At 42.2% G+C, this 19,713-nt stretch overlaps 1 protein-coding gene across 1 annotated transcript in view; it reads left to right on the forward strand.

The window, feature by feature from the left end:
* The window catches only part of LOC109485442 (neuropeptide FF receptor 2-like), a 67,872-nt gene that overhangs the window by 7,656 nt on the left and 40,503 nt on the right, over positions 1–19,713 (forward strand). Inside the window, exon 2 of the mRNA XM_019789048.1 lies at positions 10,588–10,935. Within this exon, the coding sequence (XP_019644607.1) occupies positions 10,653–10,935 (283 nt within the window). The 5' untranslated portion in view covers positions 10,588–10,652. The remainder of the gene's footprint in view (positions 1–10,587; positions 10,936–19,713) is intronic.

Below are 19,713 nucleotides of genomic sequence, written 5' to 3' on the forward strand. Positions count from 1 at the left end.
TTAGGATCAGGCACTGTACTTCTGGATAAGTCCCTGCGTATCAAAGACTGTCGATTTACCCGCAGGCACGGTTCTGAACAGGCGTGGTCTATCCAGTGATTAAAAAAAAAGACAGAAGTTGTGCTGCAGAACCAAGGTCAGCTACCAGATGAAAACCAAGCAGATGTCAGGAGGGAAAAACTGACCGAATGACGCAATTCATTACCGTACGTGACCACTAAAAAAACTATTTCAAAATATCTATTCTCTGTTAGAAAGACTTCATGATACGAACACAACTGTGCATCAATTTCAGTCTTATTAGCATAAGTCCAATTCAGGCCACCTAAGGTAACCAATTATGAAAACCTTAAACTGTTCTCCAACTCAAAATTTGACTCACCAGAAATTTTCGACTGAATCACTCAGTCTTCTTCAGCTATCTGACCCAAATGCTGTGGACACGTGATTTTTCCCACGTGTGACGTCAGCAAAGGGTCAAAGGTTGTCTGAAGTCGATATCGCCCCCGTCCCGGTTGGTAACCAACCAAGGTAACCAATTATTTGAGTCACACATCATCTTCACACTCACACCACCCAACCAGTTATTCCCGTCTTGGCTCCCGACCAACTTTTTCAAAAGCGTTTCTTGTTTGTTCTGATGACTTTATGAATAATTCGTCTCATATCGTTCGTTTCACACACGTTTATTCTCGCGACAGTTAATTATGGGATTAAAACGGTGCGCAGACATAATACTTTCCACTCTATTGGATGAAGAAATTAGTACATTCAGTAAAGTTTTATCAGCAAGTGACAGACTTTGAATAGACGGTGAGTTTTGATGATTAGATTTATCTCATAATTACCTGGTAGTTAGATTTTACCATCGCACCATCATTGAAGTAGTAGAGGGGCAAGAACTGTCGTAAAACCTAGCTGGCTTGCAGTCCCGTTTTAAAGCACGGTAACATTCGTCGTGATTCAGTCGTACGATTTTTGATGCCGTAAGATTTTCAAGCAGACTGTGAGAGAACCAACCGCGCTGCCAAGCCAACAAGGATAAGCTGGTTGTACAAAATTGAACTGTTCTCCAACTCAAAAACGAAAATAACTCACCAGAAATTTTTGACTGAATCGGTCAGTCTTCATCAGCTTTAAGACCCAAGTGCTGTGGACACGTGACTTTTAGCCAGCTGCGCTGGGTCAAAGTTCGTCGGAAGTCGGTACCGCCCCCCGTCGCGGGTCATAAAGCTGATGAAAACTGAGCGATTAAGTCGAAAATTTCTGGTGAGTTACTTTCTTTTTTGAGTTGGAGAACAGTTTAATTTTGTTCAGACACGTATTTTACCACCTCAGATGAACTTTCATACAAGGACAAAATGGCCTTTTTTTAGGACTGTCCTCAGTTTGAGGTCGAATGTGACTGGACCCATGGCTACGTCACGACGAGTTGCAAGGACTAAAAACACCTGAAAAATAAGCTGAAACCCAAACCTCCGCTTGGAGATGATTAGATTTATCTTGTCGTATTGCAGTGTCCTTGCGTGGGTGTTATTAAATGTGATAGGTCAGAATGTAAAATCCACGGACGCATGTTACTGTTAGACCGTGCTACCTTGTCAACGATCCAATAGGGGCCGTACGACGTACGATTTGTGCAGCTCTTTCTCACATGGTTTCCCGCCGAGACATCTTTTCCATCGCAATACGACGCCATGCCGGAAGCGATTTACGTTAAACGGTTCTGGAAGAAGTTTGCATTTCTGAAATTGAGATATGAAACGTGTTTTTAGTATCAGCCCCCCCCCCCCCAAATAGACAATCACGTAAAAAGATAGACAAATACGAATAACTTTGAGTTTTTAACATTATGTTTGGGACAATTCACGTCGAAGCGATGACCATTTTCAAGTATAACATTTGTACAGAATGAAAAAAATTGGTAGCAAAATCTCCTACTTTTGTACAGTTGCGGATTGTTGTAATTTTTCTTGAAATTTCAAAATTATTCATGCTTAAAGGTACTTTTCCTGTCCTTATTTGAACTATCTCTAAAAACGGAACGGGGATGATGGTGCAAGAAGATCAGGAGATAGAGTCTGATTCATAGCTTACAGGGGATGTCGTTTATTTTCTTGGTCGCTACATTTCAAAGATAGCAAGAAGATTGATACTCCTACTTCTAATCCACGTTATGATAGTCATGAGTGGGTTGTGAGTGTACCCCATGGCCTCATTATAGGACCCATATAGCCATATTGAATTCATTATATGGATGACATTCTCTGGGAACTACAAAACTGATGCGAGCGTGCGAATAAAAAAATGTTTGGCCAAAAAAAACAAGATACCTTCATTATGAAATGCACGTGGTCATAAAACGCATGACTAAACACACAGAGTATGGTATGGCGAATGATAGACTCTTCATTTTCATTTCTACACATTTTCTTATTTTTCCTTTGGAATTGATTTCGACATTCCATGTCATTAGCATCGTTTCCCAATATTTCTAATGCAATTTACGACATAGATTTGCTCATTTTTCAGCTGCTTTGTACGATTTACAGTATAGTCGAAACGAAAACTTTTTTTCGGATGAAAATTCATGCGGATGTCATCCATATAATCAAATCAGCATGGCATTATCTGTTGGCTTTGAAGCATAAGAACCATGTCTAGAATGCATGTATTTTGCGATCAATTCATACTAGTATTGTCACCGTATATACTTAAAAGATACATTCAACAATACATGTAACACCCACGAGAAATAGGTGACCCTCCCCTCACCCGGAAAAAATATGAGCGTGTCCGCCGGAGCGAATATTCGCGAAGTACTAACATTAGTGTTATCCTTCACCCTAGAGAGTGGGAAAATATTATGATGTATAATAATTCCTGTCGCCACTGGAATGAAACAGATTTCACGGGTGGCCAACTTTTCGGCGTGGGTTCAAAAATTGGTTCGGATTATAATATTTTAGATATTATTAGGAAAGTTGTCAACATCAGATGTATCTTATACATGAATGAATGAATGAAGACCTTTATTGTACATACATACCCACTGGGTTAAGTACAGGTTACAAAAAAGGATTAGCTTGTATATACATTTATACATGTACATACACATGGCGCTAGGTCTATAATTCTATTCGACTTGTTCTCGCTTCTCTGTGATGGTGAAAAGGTAAGAATAGATATGTTTTAGGATCAGAGGTTTGTCTAAGCTCATTAAAAGTTTGAATTTGTCTTTATTACTTACTACTAGTAATAGGTTTATGGAGCAGGGAAACATATCGGTCTTTAAAGTTCGACTCTAACATTCTACTACAAAATGATGTCCAACTGCAATTCTATTGAAATCATAATCCGTCGTTGGAGAAATCCTTGCCCCATGTTATAAATCAAAACACCACAATATATCAAAAGTACCTTGTATCCTTTGTTAGTTCGGGCTCTACTGCACTTTTTTATGTTTGTACAACACCTATTCTTCTATTTCACGCACTTAAGTACTATAGAAAAATTCATATTCCTTATGCGACTAGACAAACCACCCATCGAAAAACAGATCTGTACGTTTATTTCTGCAATAACTGAAAAGCTGAAGGAGAAGTTGAATTTATATAACGATGGTTAGTTAATTTTGTATCTGTTATCCGTGTCCATTCATCTTGTTTTGTTGTGACCTGTACTTAGCCAAGTGTGGCAGAAATGTGCAATAAAGGTCTTCATTATTATTATTTTCAAACCTATCCAACTGTTCAGGGTAGCGTTCTTTATCATGAAAAATTGTGTGCGAAGCCTATGATTGCGCGTAACAAACAGAAAAAAATGCGTAACATTTCATAAAATCACTACAGCGGTGATTGAAGGCGCTTTGACGTGACTGTTTTAGCCTGAGGTGTATACTACTAGCAGCGGTGAGGAACAAAGATACAAAGGGCAGGGAACAAACGCCGTGGAAAACGTAATTTTCAAATACCCTCCCTGGGAAAAATTGTCGTGCGCAACAGATAACTTTTTGCCTACGCACAACAGGCACTTCAAACAGAGCAACCTTTTAATGTTATGCATCCCGGAGGCAGTATTCTTTTCAACTGTCATTTTCTTGTTTCTGTTGATGATCCGTGCCAGATTTCATTGTTATAGTGATTCGCTCCATTTCAAACGATGGCGTCAGTGCACACTTCAAATTAATATCCGAACAGGTTATGAAGTTACCATATGCAATTTCAGGGCGGCAAAACATTAAAAAAATAATAATATTGTGGATGAGGATATCTATCTGATCCATTTACTGTCATTTCTTTGCAGATTTTCTTCAATATTTCATCCCTGAAGCGTTGGAAATAGCCAGAAAGCAAGATACGTCAGGAGTCCTACGTAATATGTTTACGTCAGGAGTTTTACGAAGCAAGCAACCGTGTTCCGTCAGCGACATCCCATTTCTGCCTCACAGATATCAGCATGCCATTCGATAGGGTTGATTCAACTTACTCCATTGAAAAAATGACCGGTAAAATTAACTTTAAAACCCAGATTTTACTGCCCTGAAGTCGCTTTGGGTGCACGTGCTTTTGGAGCACTTTCTTGACGCGTCACCGAGACCGTTAACTAGTCTCTACCAGACTCCTTTGCAGGCTGAATAAATAGTAGAAATCGGCAAAGGGGGAAATCATTGGCCAGAGGAGTTGGCCGGCCATAGAGGGTCCAGCTTGCCTGCACGGCTAATTTAGGCAGGCGGGCGAAAGGCTCTCGGCTGCCGAAGGAAAACGGCTGTAAACGGCCCGATACTAGTTTGGCATCCAGGGTAGTTAACGACCGGAGGTTCTTTGACGGGCCCGGCCGGTGCTCCGGGCAGTCCGGCTGTGCTTCGGGCAGTCCGGCTGTGCTTCGGGCGGGCCAGGTGATCCAACCAGTCTGACAAAAGGTAAAACGGAGGTTCCTCAGGCAGTCCGAAGGTTCTTCCGGCGATCTATCAGCTGTGTGAAGTGTCCAAGTGGACCAACGCTGAGCTCATATTGCAAATTCATGCGCGAAAAATCTAAGTTCATCACGTCTCAGTCAGTTGCAGCGTCTTTTAGATGAGGGCACTGAGCACTGCACAGAATCCTACCTTTAAGCATCATTAAAGCATGCGTAAAAGTATACGTAAGTGAAGAAAACGCCTGCGTAAAGAATGAATTTTGTTTAGTTGAGGAGCTCTAGCCTGGCCTTGCGACTACCCCCCCCCAAAAAAAACACGTTCTAGGACATTAGACCGTTGCCCGGTGTACTCTTGGTTTGCAGTCTGAACGAATATCTACCTTTTAGTTCATATAAGCGAGTTAACTTTAGGAAGGGATCAGTGCGCCGTTTTCATTAGGTTTTGAGAGGGACGGCTGCATGGAGAGTACTTTTTCATTAGCTGGTCGTATTTGTTAATGGCCGTCGCGACAGAGAATGATACTTCAGCAATAGCGCCACGCCACGACCTGGTTCTATTTTCTAACCTACGTTGGCTTAGTAATCAGCTCAATTTGAAACCATAATAAACGCATAGGTTGGGAGGCAAGACACGTCCGGTACTCGCCGACAAGTCTGTAGTACCAAGCTAGTTTATCCAGGAACACTTGAGAACTAGACAGGCGCTGTTCTGGATACCATATGTGTGCCAACTAATCCGAATTGCATACTAAATTTGGCGGCAAAACAGCATGAGACGTGTTACTCTATACTTCATCATTGATACTTTTTAATTCATAATAGTTTAAACCCGATACTGATAGTGACACTGGTTTGAATATCCGTAAGTTATACCGATACCGGTTGAAGCGGCGGACTCATACCGGTTAGAACGGACTGGCACCAGTTTGAACGGGTTGATACCGGTTGGAACGGACTGGTACCAGTTAGAACTGGTTGGTAGCTCATACGTCATTGGAACAGGTGCTGACACCGGTTAGAACACACGCAACACATCCCTGGTGGCTGAACGCCGGGCAACTTCAGCGTCTCTTTTGATGATTAGTTGGGTGACTCACGTTTAAACAACGTCGGTATACTCAAAATGAACTTCAGCATGATAAAATATGGGAAGGCTGTTTGATGCCTTAGAGGAGAACTTCAAGGCTGTTGTTTCCAAAACGTCCCCAGGCACTGGGCTTTGAACTTCTATAATGAATCTTACTGAAGAGGACATCAATTCATTCATTTCACGTACGACGTCGTCTTTTTTCTTGACTGGACTTGAGACGAATGTCAATCGCTTGAACCACAAAGAGACCCTAATTTCCCAACGGAGGAAGTTGCTAGGATCACATCATGCATTATATATGCCAACAGTTATGTTCTTGCATTTTGTATCAGCTCAAGTTGCCGCGAGGCGGATTAACAGCCTTGTAGAGGTTATAGAATTCATTGTAGCGTTAAAGTTGAGACTAAGCACATCAATATAGCAAAGAAAAACTTCCTGACTTGACACATAGAGACCTGATTATTTAGCGTTTTTATTCAGGCAGTACCTGTATCTGTTAAAGGTGCCAAAAAAACGAAGTAAGACAGAAAGTGGTGCTAGTGACTTTCGTATTCAAAACTCAATAATTTATGACATATCAGTGAAACAAAAGAGATAACAACCCTCTAGGTTTGAACTAATTTACTAGTAATAAAAATAAGTTAGACGGGTGTTAGCTCACTTTTTCACTAGTAAGGGGTTATATGAATGCTACTACTGAATGAATATACAAAATGACTAATAAACTGGTGGATGTCCCAACTACTAAGTACCTAATACCAGCCCAGAGGAGAACAAGAAATAGCCATGCATTCAAGTACCAGAGTTATCAACCAAGGATTGAGGTGTTCAAGAATTCATTCTTTCCTAGAACTATCGCAGAGTGGAACTCACTGTCACCAAGTACAGTAGGGGCATTGTCAATAGATAGCTTTAAACAATGTCTAGAGCTAGAAGTTCAAGGGTTAGGTGTAACAAGTCGATCGGTGTAATATAGCCAGCTGCCACCGCGCCGCGTGCCTGCGAAGCTGGTGTGTTACGCCTAAAGGCGGTTATACCGGCTATACAGATACAGATACAGATACTTCTTAGCGATGAACCATTAGTTAACACATATAACGTATAACGTATTTTGACTGAAATACTTTTCTGGGCTAAAAAAAATGAGATAAATTCCTAGAGCTTGACACACCGTCATCCGACTGAAGCTTCTGCACAGCGGGGTGTGTTGCGTAACGAGTATTTGGCGAGACGGTTGGGGGAGAGTGTTTTAATGACTTAGATGTGTTTTAGCGCTACGCTTGGATGGTTTTAATCTCGTAATGATTAGAGAAACAGTGCATAGTAGCGTCGCAGCTGGAAGATGGTCTGACCTACATTTTTGGACAAGGACGCGAGTGACGACAAACGCGTTATATTTGGAGGGGGAAGATATTTGTCCAAGGCTGTTTTCACTTGAGACGTGTAGTAACGAGGTTAACACATATCGAGTCCTACACTTACAGTGTTCAACTGGACGAAAGTCTGTCGCCGAATCGGGTCACATTTGAATGAGGCATTTGCTGGTATAATTCAGAAGTACTGCACTAAATCCCAACTTTAAGCACGCCTTAAAGCACACGTAAAGGTGTTTACGCCTTTTAAACACATCCGTAAAGCGTCATATTTTAGCACCTCCAATTCCTGAATATGACACGTATTTGTAATGGAGCAGGGTTGATTCAACATTGTAAAGAAACGACAAGAAAATGGACTTTTTGTATCTGCCTAATGTTACATTAACACATACGTTTGCACCATCAACTGTTGAACTTTGGATCTATGATCAGGGACAGACAGAGATTTAAATGTGAAGTTTTCTTTCCTCAGTGTAAAACTCTGACAGCGTTCAGTCTAAGCAGTCCGGTTGCTAATACTGAGCGAGAACCTGTAATCTCACAGACACAAAAAGCTGTAAACAGTGTCGCTACTTGCTTCTGTATTTTGTAATGGAAAGAAATGGACAAAGAAGCTTAAGAAAACCATGTGAGCTACAGCTCAGAGGTAGTGTATTATGTAAACACACATCATGCTATGTTAGATAGCATATGTAAACACACATTATGTGCTGTAAGGTAATCAAAACATGTTTTGCTTACTGCTGAATCACATCATTACGTATACGGTCGCGCATTGTGAAACGTTATGTGTGTGTTCCAGCCGTGGTGTCGGTAACGCTGCCGTGTAGAGAATAGAGAAACGCAAAACTCCAGAGAAATGTTTCAACGTTCTTTGCTTTGAAAGCCTGCCAACTGAGTTAGGCATTGTTTATTTTAGGCCTGGGTTAAGTGTGGTGGGATATTTAACGGATTTGAAATGAGATATCCATAAGCACTTAGGACTACTGCCATCCTACACCGAGAATACATCAAGAAACAACTACGCAGCTGTAGAATACAAAAAAAAAAAAAATTAAACGCAAGCGGCGAAAACGGAAGCATACTGGTAACCAAAGAAAGATATGGCAGCTGTGCCACTGAAGCATTCTAACCAGATTTAGGCCACGCCTGAGTTTTGGTACGAATCGAATCGAATTTGAGTTAAATTTGAGCCAAATTTGACCCCCGAACACACTCCGAAAACTGCTGACGTACTCCCAAATGGTCATGGTATTTGCTGACTTACAGCCGATCACCAGCCAACAATGTCCGAACCTTCCGACCAATATACCAGCAGTGTTTCTGATATGCTAAAAGGCCTCCAGTGGCCGTTACTTGTTGACAGAAGGAGAACCGCTCGCTTGATATCTTTATATAAAATTGCTCATGAACATATCAATATTCAAATGGAACAATATCTCAAAGCTGCCCATAGGCGTACCAGAGGAAGTCATGAATATAGATATCAAGCAATATCTGCCCAAACAGACTGTTTTAGATTTTCTTTTTTTCCAAGAACAATAAATGAGTGGAATAAGTTGTCGGGTCAGTTAGTAAAAGCCCAGACAGTGGAGGCCTTTAAGGCCGGACTCCTGGCCGCGCAGCCATAGTCCGTCGCACCCCCCCTCTCAGTGATACCCCAGTAGGGGTTGTTAGAGAGTATACAAGAAGAAGAAGAACCCTCGAATGTTTTAAACATTTTGCCAGCCGAATGGTAGCCGACCTGGCCGAACACCGGCCGACCTTTCTTCGCCCTACATGTAAACTACTCCTAACCGTGATTGCGGGGCGTTCGGCTAGTATTCCGGAGGCCAATATACAAAACCGTGAATGTGTGCCTGGGTCTTCAAGCATACGTGTCACGTCACACGTACAAACACGTTCTTGCAGTTTGGTTGAAGGCCTATCACACGTTTTGAAACAATAAGATGATTTCCCTCTGGCCGTATGCTGGCTACGAGTACCCTACAATCTTCGACGGTAAGATTACGATGTCAATTATTTATGGCAGTGGTTACGACTGAATCCTTAGCGGGTTGGTTAATCGGCATTTGTCATGTTACTGGGCATGAGATTTATGTGTTTGTACAAACAACAACACAAGATATTACACCTATTGTTTATGTAGATTAGGCCCGGAGAAAATCCCGTGTTCTTTACGCACACGTTAAGGTACGGGTAAAGATTTTGTATACCTTTACTACGGTTTAAAGTAGGATTTTGTGCTGTGAGAGGAATCAATTTATACAACGACCAACCCACCATCTTTCCCCGAACAACATACAATAAGATGACCTTATTGTTTATGTAGATTAGACCCAGAGAAAAACACTACACAAAATCCGTTCTTTACGCACACGTTAAGGTATGCGTAAAGATTTTGTATACCTTTACTACGGTTTAAAGTAGGGTTTTGTGCTGTGAGAGGAATCACTTTATACAACAACCAACCCACCATCTTTCCCCGAACAACATACAATAAGATGACTTTATTGGGAATCGCATCGGTGCTGCTGAAAATAAAAAAAAAAAACAATTCAGGATTAAAAAAGAATTTCGCTGAAAACGTGGTTACAGTGGTTACATGGAAACGTAAAAGTCGGCACCATCATAGCATCGTCACGACTTAAAACTGCCTTCAAACAACATTATCTGAATGAAATAAACGATTTATTATACATGTAAGATCGGTGCCGCTTTATCTGCTTTCATCTAGTTGCAACTGGAACTACTTGAAAGAGACGTCTCGAAAACAGAATATTTCGACTGCGTCATTCGGCGAATTCAATAACAAACACATGTAAAAGACGTTTGTACATAAAAAGAACGTTGTTTTTCAAACCACCATCACCCGTTAGTTTGCCGACACGTAGCGTTACATTCCACCCTACACCCTATGATCAATGCACTGTCCCGCGATTTTTTCACCGACTCCCCCTGTACTAGAAATGGATACTCCCTCCATGTACCGTCCTATTGATTGGCAGCGTGGTCCCTGGCTGTGTAGTTGAGTTGGCATCTGCCAAAAGGAGATCACCGCTGAAGGAACCTCCTTCAATCCGTTGAAAGGACCTGGTAAGCTGCGGTTTCTGTAGTGTTAAGACGTTGTCTCACCTTGAAGATTGTAGCGGTATAACCCTTTACATGGCCAGTCTCACGTGGCATTTTTGTTTTACCACACAGAGAGTTCGCATGCCCCGACATCCAGTTCGCTCCCACAGCCGTGCCCGCTAGACCCCGCTCCAGCGATGGAGTCCGCCGCAGATACCTTCAACAACTCCAACGCCTCCTCCCTGGCGGGCGGCTACTCAACCTACAAGCAGGGTCCGGTGGTCACCCTGGTCTTCATCGTGGGCTACACCCTGTGCTTCGTGCTGTGTGTGGTCGGCAACTCCTTCGTCTGTGCCATCGTCGCCAAGTACCACAACCTCCACACCGTCACCAACTTCTTCATCTTCAACCTGGCCGCGGCAGACCTGCTGGTAGCGCTCTTCTGTATGCCCGTGACTCTCATCAGTAACATCGTCACCGGTAGGTGCAACGTTTTCCTTATACAAAAAAAAAACTAACGGCTCTCAGTGGCCAATATGCAGATGTTGTCACATCGGCGCACCAAATCCGTAGGGTGTTTTGGGCACCCAGTTAGACAGATTAGCCTAGGAGGTTCGGTAGGCGTCACCCCACCGTATAGGTGGAGAAGTCGTGTAAAATGCCTTTCCTTATACACCCCAGAGTTTTCTCTTAGTTTGTAGAAGTGTTGTGTTGTGTTGTGTTGTGTTTCCAGCCTCTCAAGATCTAGAGAATGCCGAGTCTACTAGTGCTTTTGGTCCTTTTGTAATTGGCAAGCTTTCCTTTAGCTGGCCCTTCTCTTTGCCCGGGCAGCCGCTATTCTCTCGTTTTCAAATGTTTGTAGCGACTATTTTTTCGCGGTTTGAAATAATGCTTCTAGGAGTACGCTGTTTTTAAAATCTTCATAGTATACAGGCTCCGAAACAACAGTTAGTACTGTACACTGGATGGATTTTGGAAACAGTGACTATCGATATCAGTGACGAAAGGTAGCGGATGCTGCCTGGAACGTCTGACCGTTTTTGTAACCTATCCAGCTGCTTGAGTAACTGTTATCTGTGTATCTGATTATCTGGATGTCTAACCTCTAAGTAGTCTGTCATACATCATACGCAGTTCTGTTTTGCCTTGGGTATGTGCGAAGTTGCATAATCTGTCATCAGGAAAGCATACGTGTCTTTACTGTTGAAGCGGGGTCCGGCCGTAGGTGTGTTATTTGTCACCCGTTTATATGCACACAGGCGCTGGCAATGGCCTTTTGCCGTGGGCCATGCGGGTCTATGACAGAGTGTTCTCTCCGTTTATGACACGCGCTTTTTGTTGGAAGGATGCCGCGTGCATTTCAATTCTCAGGTATATATGGCAGGGGGTTTTCTAGAAAAAATTAGCATGAGGGAGCAGACTGCAAGCATAGTGAGGAAGAGAAGCGACCGAGGGGGATTTTTTAATGAGAGTAACACAGTTTGTAAGGCTAGAAATTCAGAATACATTGTTGTATGGTTTTTACATCTTTACTGGAAAAAGATCATTTTGAGAAAGACTAAATGGTGTGTAAGTAGCCACTTAGGGTTCAATCTGAAAATTGATATAAGGGAGCTGGCTGGTTACATGAGGGAGCAGCGCCCTTATTCTGCTGTTAAGAAAAAACCCTGTATGGGGTATGTAAAACCAGGAAATGCACTCTGTGTTGGCAGTGATTTCGCTGCGCGCGTTCTAAATGTACGTTGTCTTTGGCAGCAGCGCACGTGTTTCAATGTATCTTCCCAGGGGCATTAAAAATCCATATCAGGATGGACCGGTTTGCTGTAACTGTAATTAGGATGTTTTTCTCTCTCTTGGACCACTCAGCCTGTGTGTGTGTTATATCATTAGGAAGAAAGGTTTTAGTTGTCAGCCAGTTGCCTTCCCTTATGATATCATTACAGTGAGAGGCTTTCGTTGTCAGTCACAACATCGCTCCAAACAGTCAGCTACAATTTCCCTGGTTAAACAAAAAGCACGCCCAAAAAGTACATCAATTGCCAACAGAGTAATCTCATATCCATTCACCATCATTGTCGGATGTTAAAATCTTCACAATATTTTGCTGTTTCTAGCGGGAAATCCGGTCGGGCGGCGGAAAAACTTCAGCCGCCGGAGATTCGGTTAGCAGCTGCCTCCGCAGTCTTAATGGCTTTGACATTACAAAACAACCGGTGGATCGCTATTTGATATCAGACGTATTTACGTAACAAAGAGAAGCCCTATTCTATTCTGTGGATAAACTATGCGGAACGGTTTGTGTCTGCGGTTTCCTGTAGATTGTGAATGAATCCTTCTTGGAAACTGTAGATCTGTCATTGTGCAAAGGTTGACAACGTGTCTGAGTATTTGTTGTGTTCAAGGCTGTCTGCACTATTAATGTTAAGGCTTTTTGCCTTATGTAAGTTTTTCATAAAGCGGTAGATTAAAAAATTTTGCCGTCTTGACTAAAGCATACGGTAAGCCTACATGTACGTCAACGGAAGCCTCCATGTGAGTTTGCGTGGTTCACTATGATCACTGTTCACATCTGGCAGCAACAGAAAGAAAATCTGCTGATTTGCGTCCTCGTGAAACCTATGGTTGTTGCTTTCACTCGTTTTATTTGTGGATCACTGTTCAAATCTGATAATTGTGTGCTTGTCTAAGACTGCTGCTTTCATTTATTTCATTTTGGGGACCACTGTTCAAATTTGGTAGCATCAGCAACGTACAAAGTCTGTGTGAGGTTGATTTGCGTCCTTGTGAAACTATTGTTGCTACTACTACTTTTAGTTGTTTTATTTTTGGATCACTGTTCAAATCTGATAATTGTGTGCTTGTCTAAGACTGTTGCTTTCATTTATTTCATTTTGGGGACCACTGTTCAAATTTGGTAGCATCAGCAACGTACAAATTCTGTGTGAGGTTGATTTGCGTCCTTGTGAAACTATTGTTGCTACTACTACTACTTTTAGTTGTTTTATTTTTGGACCACTGTTCAAATTTGGTAGCATCAGCAACGAATAAATTCTGTGTGAGGTTGATTTGCGTCCTTGTGAAACTATTGTTGCTACTACTACTACTTTTAGTTCTTTTATTTTTGGACCACTGTTCAAATTTGGTAGCATCAGCAACGAATAAATTCTGTGTGAGGTTGATTTGCGTCCTTGTGAGACTATTGTTGCTACTACTACTACTTTTAGTTGTTTTATTTTTGGACCACTGTTCAAATTTGGTAGCATCAGCAACGAATAAATTCTGTGTGAGGTTGATTTGCGTCCTTGTGAAACTATTGTTGCTACCACTACTACTTTTAGTTGTTTTATTTTTGGACCACTGTTCAAATTTGGTAGCATCAGCAACGAATAAATTCTGTGTGAGGTTGATTTGCGTCCTTGTGAAACTATTGTTGCTACTACTACTACTACCACTACTACTACTTTCAGTTGTTTTATTTTTGGATCACTGTTCATAGTCAAATTTTTGGATCACTGTTCATAGTCAAAAACTATGATTGCTACTGCCATTTGGTTTAGTACACAGCAACGGAAAAAAAAACTCCATGTGGGGTTGATTTACCATTGAGAAACTATCATTCCTACTGTCACTTTTTTTTGGATGACCGTGGTCTTCACCAGTGTGACCCAGGAATTCACTACAGAGTCTAAATGTTTCCGCTGTGCATTTGCCGGCGGATGTCGGATTTGGTTGGAACTTGACGAATCGATTCCGGGTGAAATGTTCATAAGCCGTGGGTATAGAGGCGTAGGTGTATGGGTGGGTAGAGCACTAGTAGCGGTACGTGTTCACATTATCTAATGTGGCAGTATTAAAACTATAGAATTATTTTCTCCATTAGGCCACAGCAAGTAATTTTTATGGATGACATCAGCGCGCGCATTAATTTTCGCCTGATTTGGGAAAAAAACAAGAAATTTTGTTGCCTTCTGACAGTGGTCAATATGCCCAAAATGGGCAAAGATGTCTGCTGCCATGCCAGAAGGTGGATGGCAGATAACTATGAAGAGAGGAGACGAGAAAAGACTCTGATTTAATGTTTTGCTTCTTACTTTGATGCAGTGATATGTGATACTGGCTGTGTATATATGATGTTCCCACTGAATCAAAACCATTTGTACAATGATTGAGTCAAAATTTTAAAATGTAGGAACCTTGTTTTTTCGGCCTGCCTTGTTTTTTTTCGCCCGCTCGCATTAGATTTGGAGTCTGCGGAGGATGTCATCCATAAAATTTACTTGCTGAGGCCTTAGTCCAATGGTAAAGTTGGAATTTCTTGAGAAGAACCAAATCGACTTCCTGGGTTTTATAACTTAAATATAATATATGATCTATAAAAATGTATATTTTTGGTTGCTATCATGATACTAATAGTGAAAACAATAAATGAATTCAGATTTCAGCAATCATATATTGTATAAGTGGTAGAATCACAGCAACAAGCTTCTATGCAGGAAGCAAGTCACAGCCATTTTGAATGGCTATTATATTCTGTATATTTTTTCATTTTATTTTCAAGCGAGGGAAAAGCCACCCATACGTTTTGAAAACAGCAAAGAAAACTACATTGCCAGGTGTTTTCAGTTCTTTTGTGTGGTCCGGCAGCTTTTCGTTCCTTTATCTGTTAAGTACTACACAAATCAAAAGCGCTGGATGTCGACGTCTTTGAAAACTTCAGTTATATCATTCATCATATGAGTAACGTAGGCGTGCTTCAGAGTCATGGAAGTTCCGACAGAGGTTTAATTTCGCAGCAGGTGGGAACAGGAAAAGGAAGTTGTCGCTGTGAGCAAAGGGGAGCTAAGTTGTCAACGCGCGCGCGAAACAAACCGTGGATCGCAAACCTTTCCTGGCAAAGGCGCCTGCCTGATGGAACTTCAAACGGCTTATCATGCGACTCAGACCCCCTCAGTGAACGGCTGTCGCTACGTGGGCAGTTCAGAACTTTGGCGTAAGATGCGTGTTTGATGAATGTATCTTTGAGGGATTTGTACATGTGCAGATCCAACTAGAGTTACGTACAGTTAGGGTTACATTCTATCGCGAGATTTTTCGGCTATACAGAAATGTCATATATATTGAAAGTTTGTTGCAAATACATGCCCGAGGGCTAATTGCAGTTACAAACAACATAAGAAAGAAAAGAAATTACAGTGGTATGTGAGACTATATCTACGTCCGTAACATTATACTATATTCTACAACATACATGGTACAAGTTATACTGGGTTTGACTTCTTCTTTTTAGGCAATGGAAGACGAATTTACCCACTTCTTCTATAATATGTGGGTTCTTTGATTTTAGTAGTAAAATTGTTTTTTCGTGGTAGGAAATGGTCGAGAAGTAAGGGAGCATTTTGGACACGGTGGTAAATAATTGTTTTCTGATGTCGTCATAAAATGGACAATTAGAGATGGAATGAATTTCGTCTTCCACTGCATTTGAGGAGCAATATTATACGTAAAACAGTCAAATGAACGAGTGCCTAGTTGTTAGGGGGAAATATACGTCGTTGTCCCCAGCGGGAGTCAACGTACATGGTTGAACATGACTGAAACTATTCATAAGACATAAGACATAAGAAAGAGATACTGGAAGGGCAGCCGGGGCGTCTACAACATTGCCAAGAAATACTGACTGCACCAGCATTTCACCAGAGGCGATGGAGAGTTTCGCCTACATCATGCCAGTTATGAATGGCCGTCTGGAGACCAACAGCGCGATAAAGTACTGCATATAACTCACTCTGCTCCCAAGGTTAAGATTAAACAAGCCGTGAAGCAAAATCAGAGAAATCTGCTGGACGGAAGTGCCTCAATGTAGCCATGACGTGTTGGGGTCTTGCTCCGAAGATAACATTTCTCTTCACACAAGTCGAACTCATCCAAACACGGTTGGGAGTACAGAGTGTAAGTATAAAATAAGAATTAGGAGAGTCCCATATGGTCTAGTGGTTAGGATTTGGCGCTCTCACCGCCAAGGCCCGAGTTCGATTCCCGATGTTGGAACCAGTGTAAGGATTAGGAGCGTAAAAACCCTTGGCCCGGGCTGGGATCGAACCCACGGCCCTCGGGCGCCAGCTTACAATCCGACGCTCCTACCGAATCGGCTAAAAGATCTAGACCCGTCAGACGAATCAGTTGGTAGCGCCACTGTTACAAGAGTAACATTGTTACAAGGTACGCTGGGACGAGGTGTAAATTTCGGCCAGGTCGTCTACTGAACGGCTGCGCCAGATGTTTCAAAATGTTTAAACCATTCGGGGACGGACAGGAGGTTGGCTGGTGCTCATTTTCTTAAAGAAAGGTAGGCGTGGCCTAAATCTCGTCAACCTTGGTCGGCCGGTGTTCGGGGGAAGGTTCTGAATGTGTGACGGGGGCTTCAGCCAACCTTGGTCGGCTGGTTCTGAATGTGTGACAGGGGCTTCAGCCAACCTTGGTCGGCTGGTGTCAAGGTTGGCTGGTGTTCGGGGGAAGGTTCTGAATGTGTGACGGGGGCTTCAGCCAACCTTGGTCGGCTGGTGTTCGGGGGAAGGTTCTGAATGTGTGCCAGGGGATTTATACAAGGTTGACTCAACAGTTTTGATATCTCAACAGACATTAAGATAAAAAGCTTTTGGAATATCTCTGTATACACAGCGGAGGAGTGATACTGTGAGAGCCGTATATTGTATATCCCTGGTGCCTTGTCTATCATCGATAGAAGACATTGTTGCGGGCTGTGACGGCGCCATGCATATAAAACCAATCTCCGAGACGCTATTCTAAAAGAGGGGAATAGAATATGATATCATAGAACCCATCGTATTCTCAGAGGAACAGCATTGGGGGGGGGGGCGTAGCAGAAGGGCCATCACTTTAGATGGTCCAATAAACATTGTCTCCACCAGATTGACAACGAGGGTTCAAAAACTGGAAAATTGTTATGGAGAATAATTGGCCAGGGGAGTTTGGAGTTTGCTTTTGTCGTCAACTTTGCTGTGTGTAACAACTGTGTGAAGTACAAAGTATGGCATCTATTTCCATATTATTAGACAAAGTTTATAATAACAAACGTATGGCAAACCAACTGTATATAAGGTACAAAGCATTGCTATATAGTACTATGAGACTAATCTACCTTACGAGATGAGAATGTGTTTTTACAGTCAATGGTCAAATTTCGTATATAAACCCAGAGTCACTTTAGGAACACTGGTCAACATGGCCTTGGTGGCTTTAAAAAAAGGTGGATAAAAAGAGTTCAGGCTATTACAGACAAGCGGACGCCTTGTAATATCTCCCCGCACCGGTGTCTACACCACCTGCATTCCCCCTACTTTCACGGCCTATTCATTTTTACCCGTAGGCGGACAGGCCACGCCGACTTAGTTTTATGGATGACATCCGCGCGCGCATTGATTTTCGCCTGTTCTCACAAAAAAAAGATCACGTCACCCTGGATAGTCCATGGTAGCTTGCTATATAGCGACAGTACGGAGCGAGCCGGTGGTAACTCTGGAGGGCGGCACCCAGGCTACCAAAGCTCCACGACTCAAGACCTCAGTGCATACGTACAGTGTCGATTCATGAATCCGCAAAAAGCCAGCATGTGCCAGCCATTCGTATATGATGCTATGTTCTGCCGCAAATTCACCATACCAGCTTTGCCTTTGTATTCCTGTGGTTTAGCAGCATTTTTATTTTTGGCCGGATTTTTATTTTATTCGCCCGCGCGCACTAGTTTGGGGGTCTTCAGAGGATGTCATCCATAACATTAAGGCGGTGTGGCCACACGTACAGAACATAAAAGGCAGTGGAGTTTGGCTCGGGCCAAATCTGAAAAGTACAATATAAATCATTGGCTGGATCTGCAGCCTTTAATGCTTTACGGGAGGCGATTTCGGTATAACATTCGCAATATGGCATTATCCTTTACCGTAGGGAACTGTAATTTGTATATCATAAGCGTCTATTGATTTTTTGCGAGGTCTGTTGCAATATGGATATGAATATCTTAGCGTAACATAACTTACACGTTATATGACTTCTAGGCATTAATTTTTATTACATCATAATTTAGAAGATATGGTATCCAAAACTAGTTGTATCTAACACTGCATAAAATTGACATTTAAGCATATCTTAAAACATCCGTAAAGGTTCCATTTTTCCAGTTAACTGCAAAAAGTCTAATTGAACCTTTTTGAGTGTTTTAAGGTTTGCCTGAATATCAAATTTCATGTAGTCTAAATAGTTGTGAATATGGAAGGCTAGCAATAGTAAAAGATTGTATACATGCATTGTACATACATACATACATGTACATACATAGTATATTACATACATACATGTACATACATACATACACACACCAACAGTGAACAGATATTGATCCACTTGCAATTGCACATTATTGCATGAAATGGCCGATTAAGTCGATTATTTATAGTCAATTAATCAGGAAAAGGCTCTTTGGATATAGACGATTAGGTCCACATAATTCTCTAAGAAGGGAAATCTTATGATTCAATCCTACCGGATCAGGATTATCTTTTACTAATCGGGACGCATAAGAATTATTAAGTGTTGCTGATCTGTTAGTTGCGATCCAGGGATTTGGGTAAGACTGAAAGTTGAGTTGACATTTTGTGATTGTTTAAGCTCCTTTCACTTATAGCCGAATATGGCCCCCGAACTCCCCCCAACCATGGTTAGGAGTAGGTCGGGAGCAAGTCTTTGTATCGTCCTAGTGTTGAGCCTATAATACTACATAATGAAGCTTTAAAGGAAGGGCGTCTTGGCAATGTATGTATGTATGTAAGTCCCATAACCGTGAGCGGTCGTAGGGGCATCATGACAGCCAGCAGCATGTCTGAACTTGTCACGATGTTTCAGTAGGCTTATAATCTTGGCGGCGCCTTTCTCCTCTCCAAGATTTGGCTGATACAGACGGGGTTCGCCAGGCCTCCGTCCGGGTGAATGATGTAAATCACCATGTGGCTATACAAGGCGGAGGTCGCCAGGCCTCCGTCCGGGTGATTTGAAGTGAATCACCAACTCCATACAGTAGTGTTTGTACCATCGCACACCGGGGCATGCCCCTACTCTTTTTCGAAAGGTGTGGTGGGATCTTTAACGTGCTCGAGGTGTGGCTCTCCCCAAACACGGGACCTCCAGTTTACGTCCTATCCGAGGGACGTCCCTTACCGAAGCTAGGTACTCATTTACACCTGAGTG

The sequence above is a fragment of the Branchiostoma belcheri genome, unplaced genomic scaffold (assembly GCF_001625305.1).
Source record: "Branchiostoma belcheri isolate BF01 breed outbred unplaced genomic scaffold, Haploidv18h27 scaffold76, whole genome shotgun sequence".
Classification (NCBI taxonomy): Eukaryota; Metazoa; Chordata; class Leptocardii; order Amphioxiformes; family Branchiostomatidae; genus Branchiostoma; species Branchiostoma belcheri.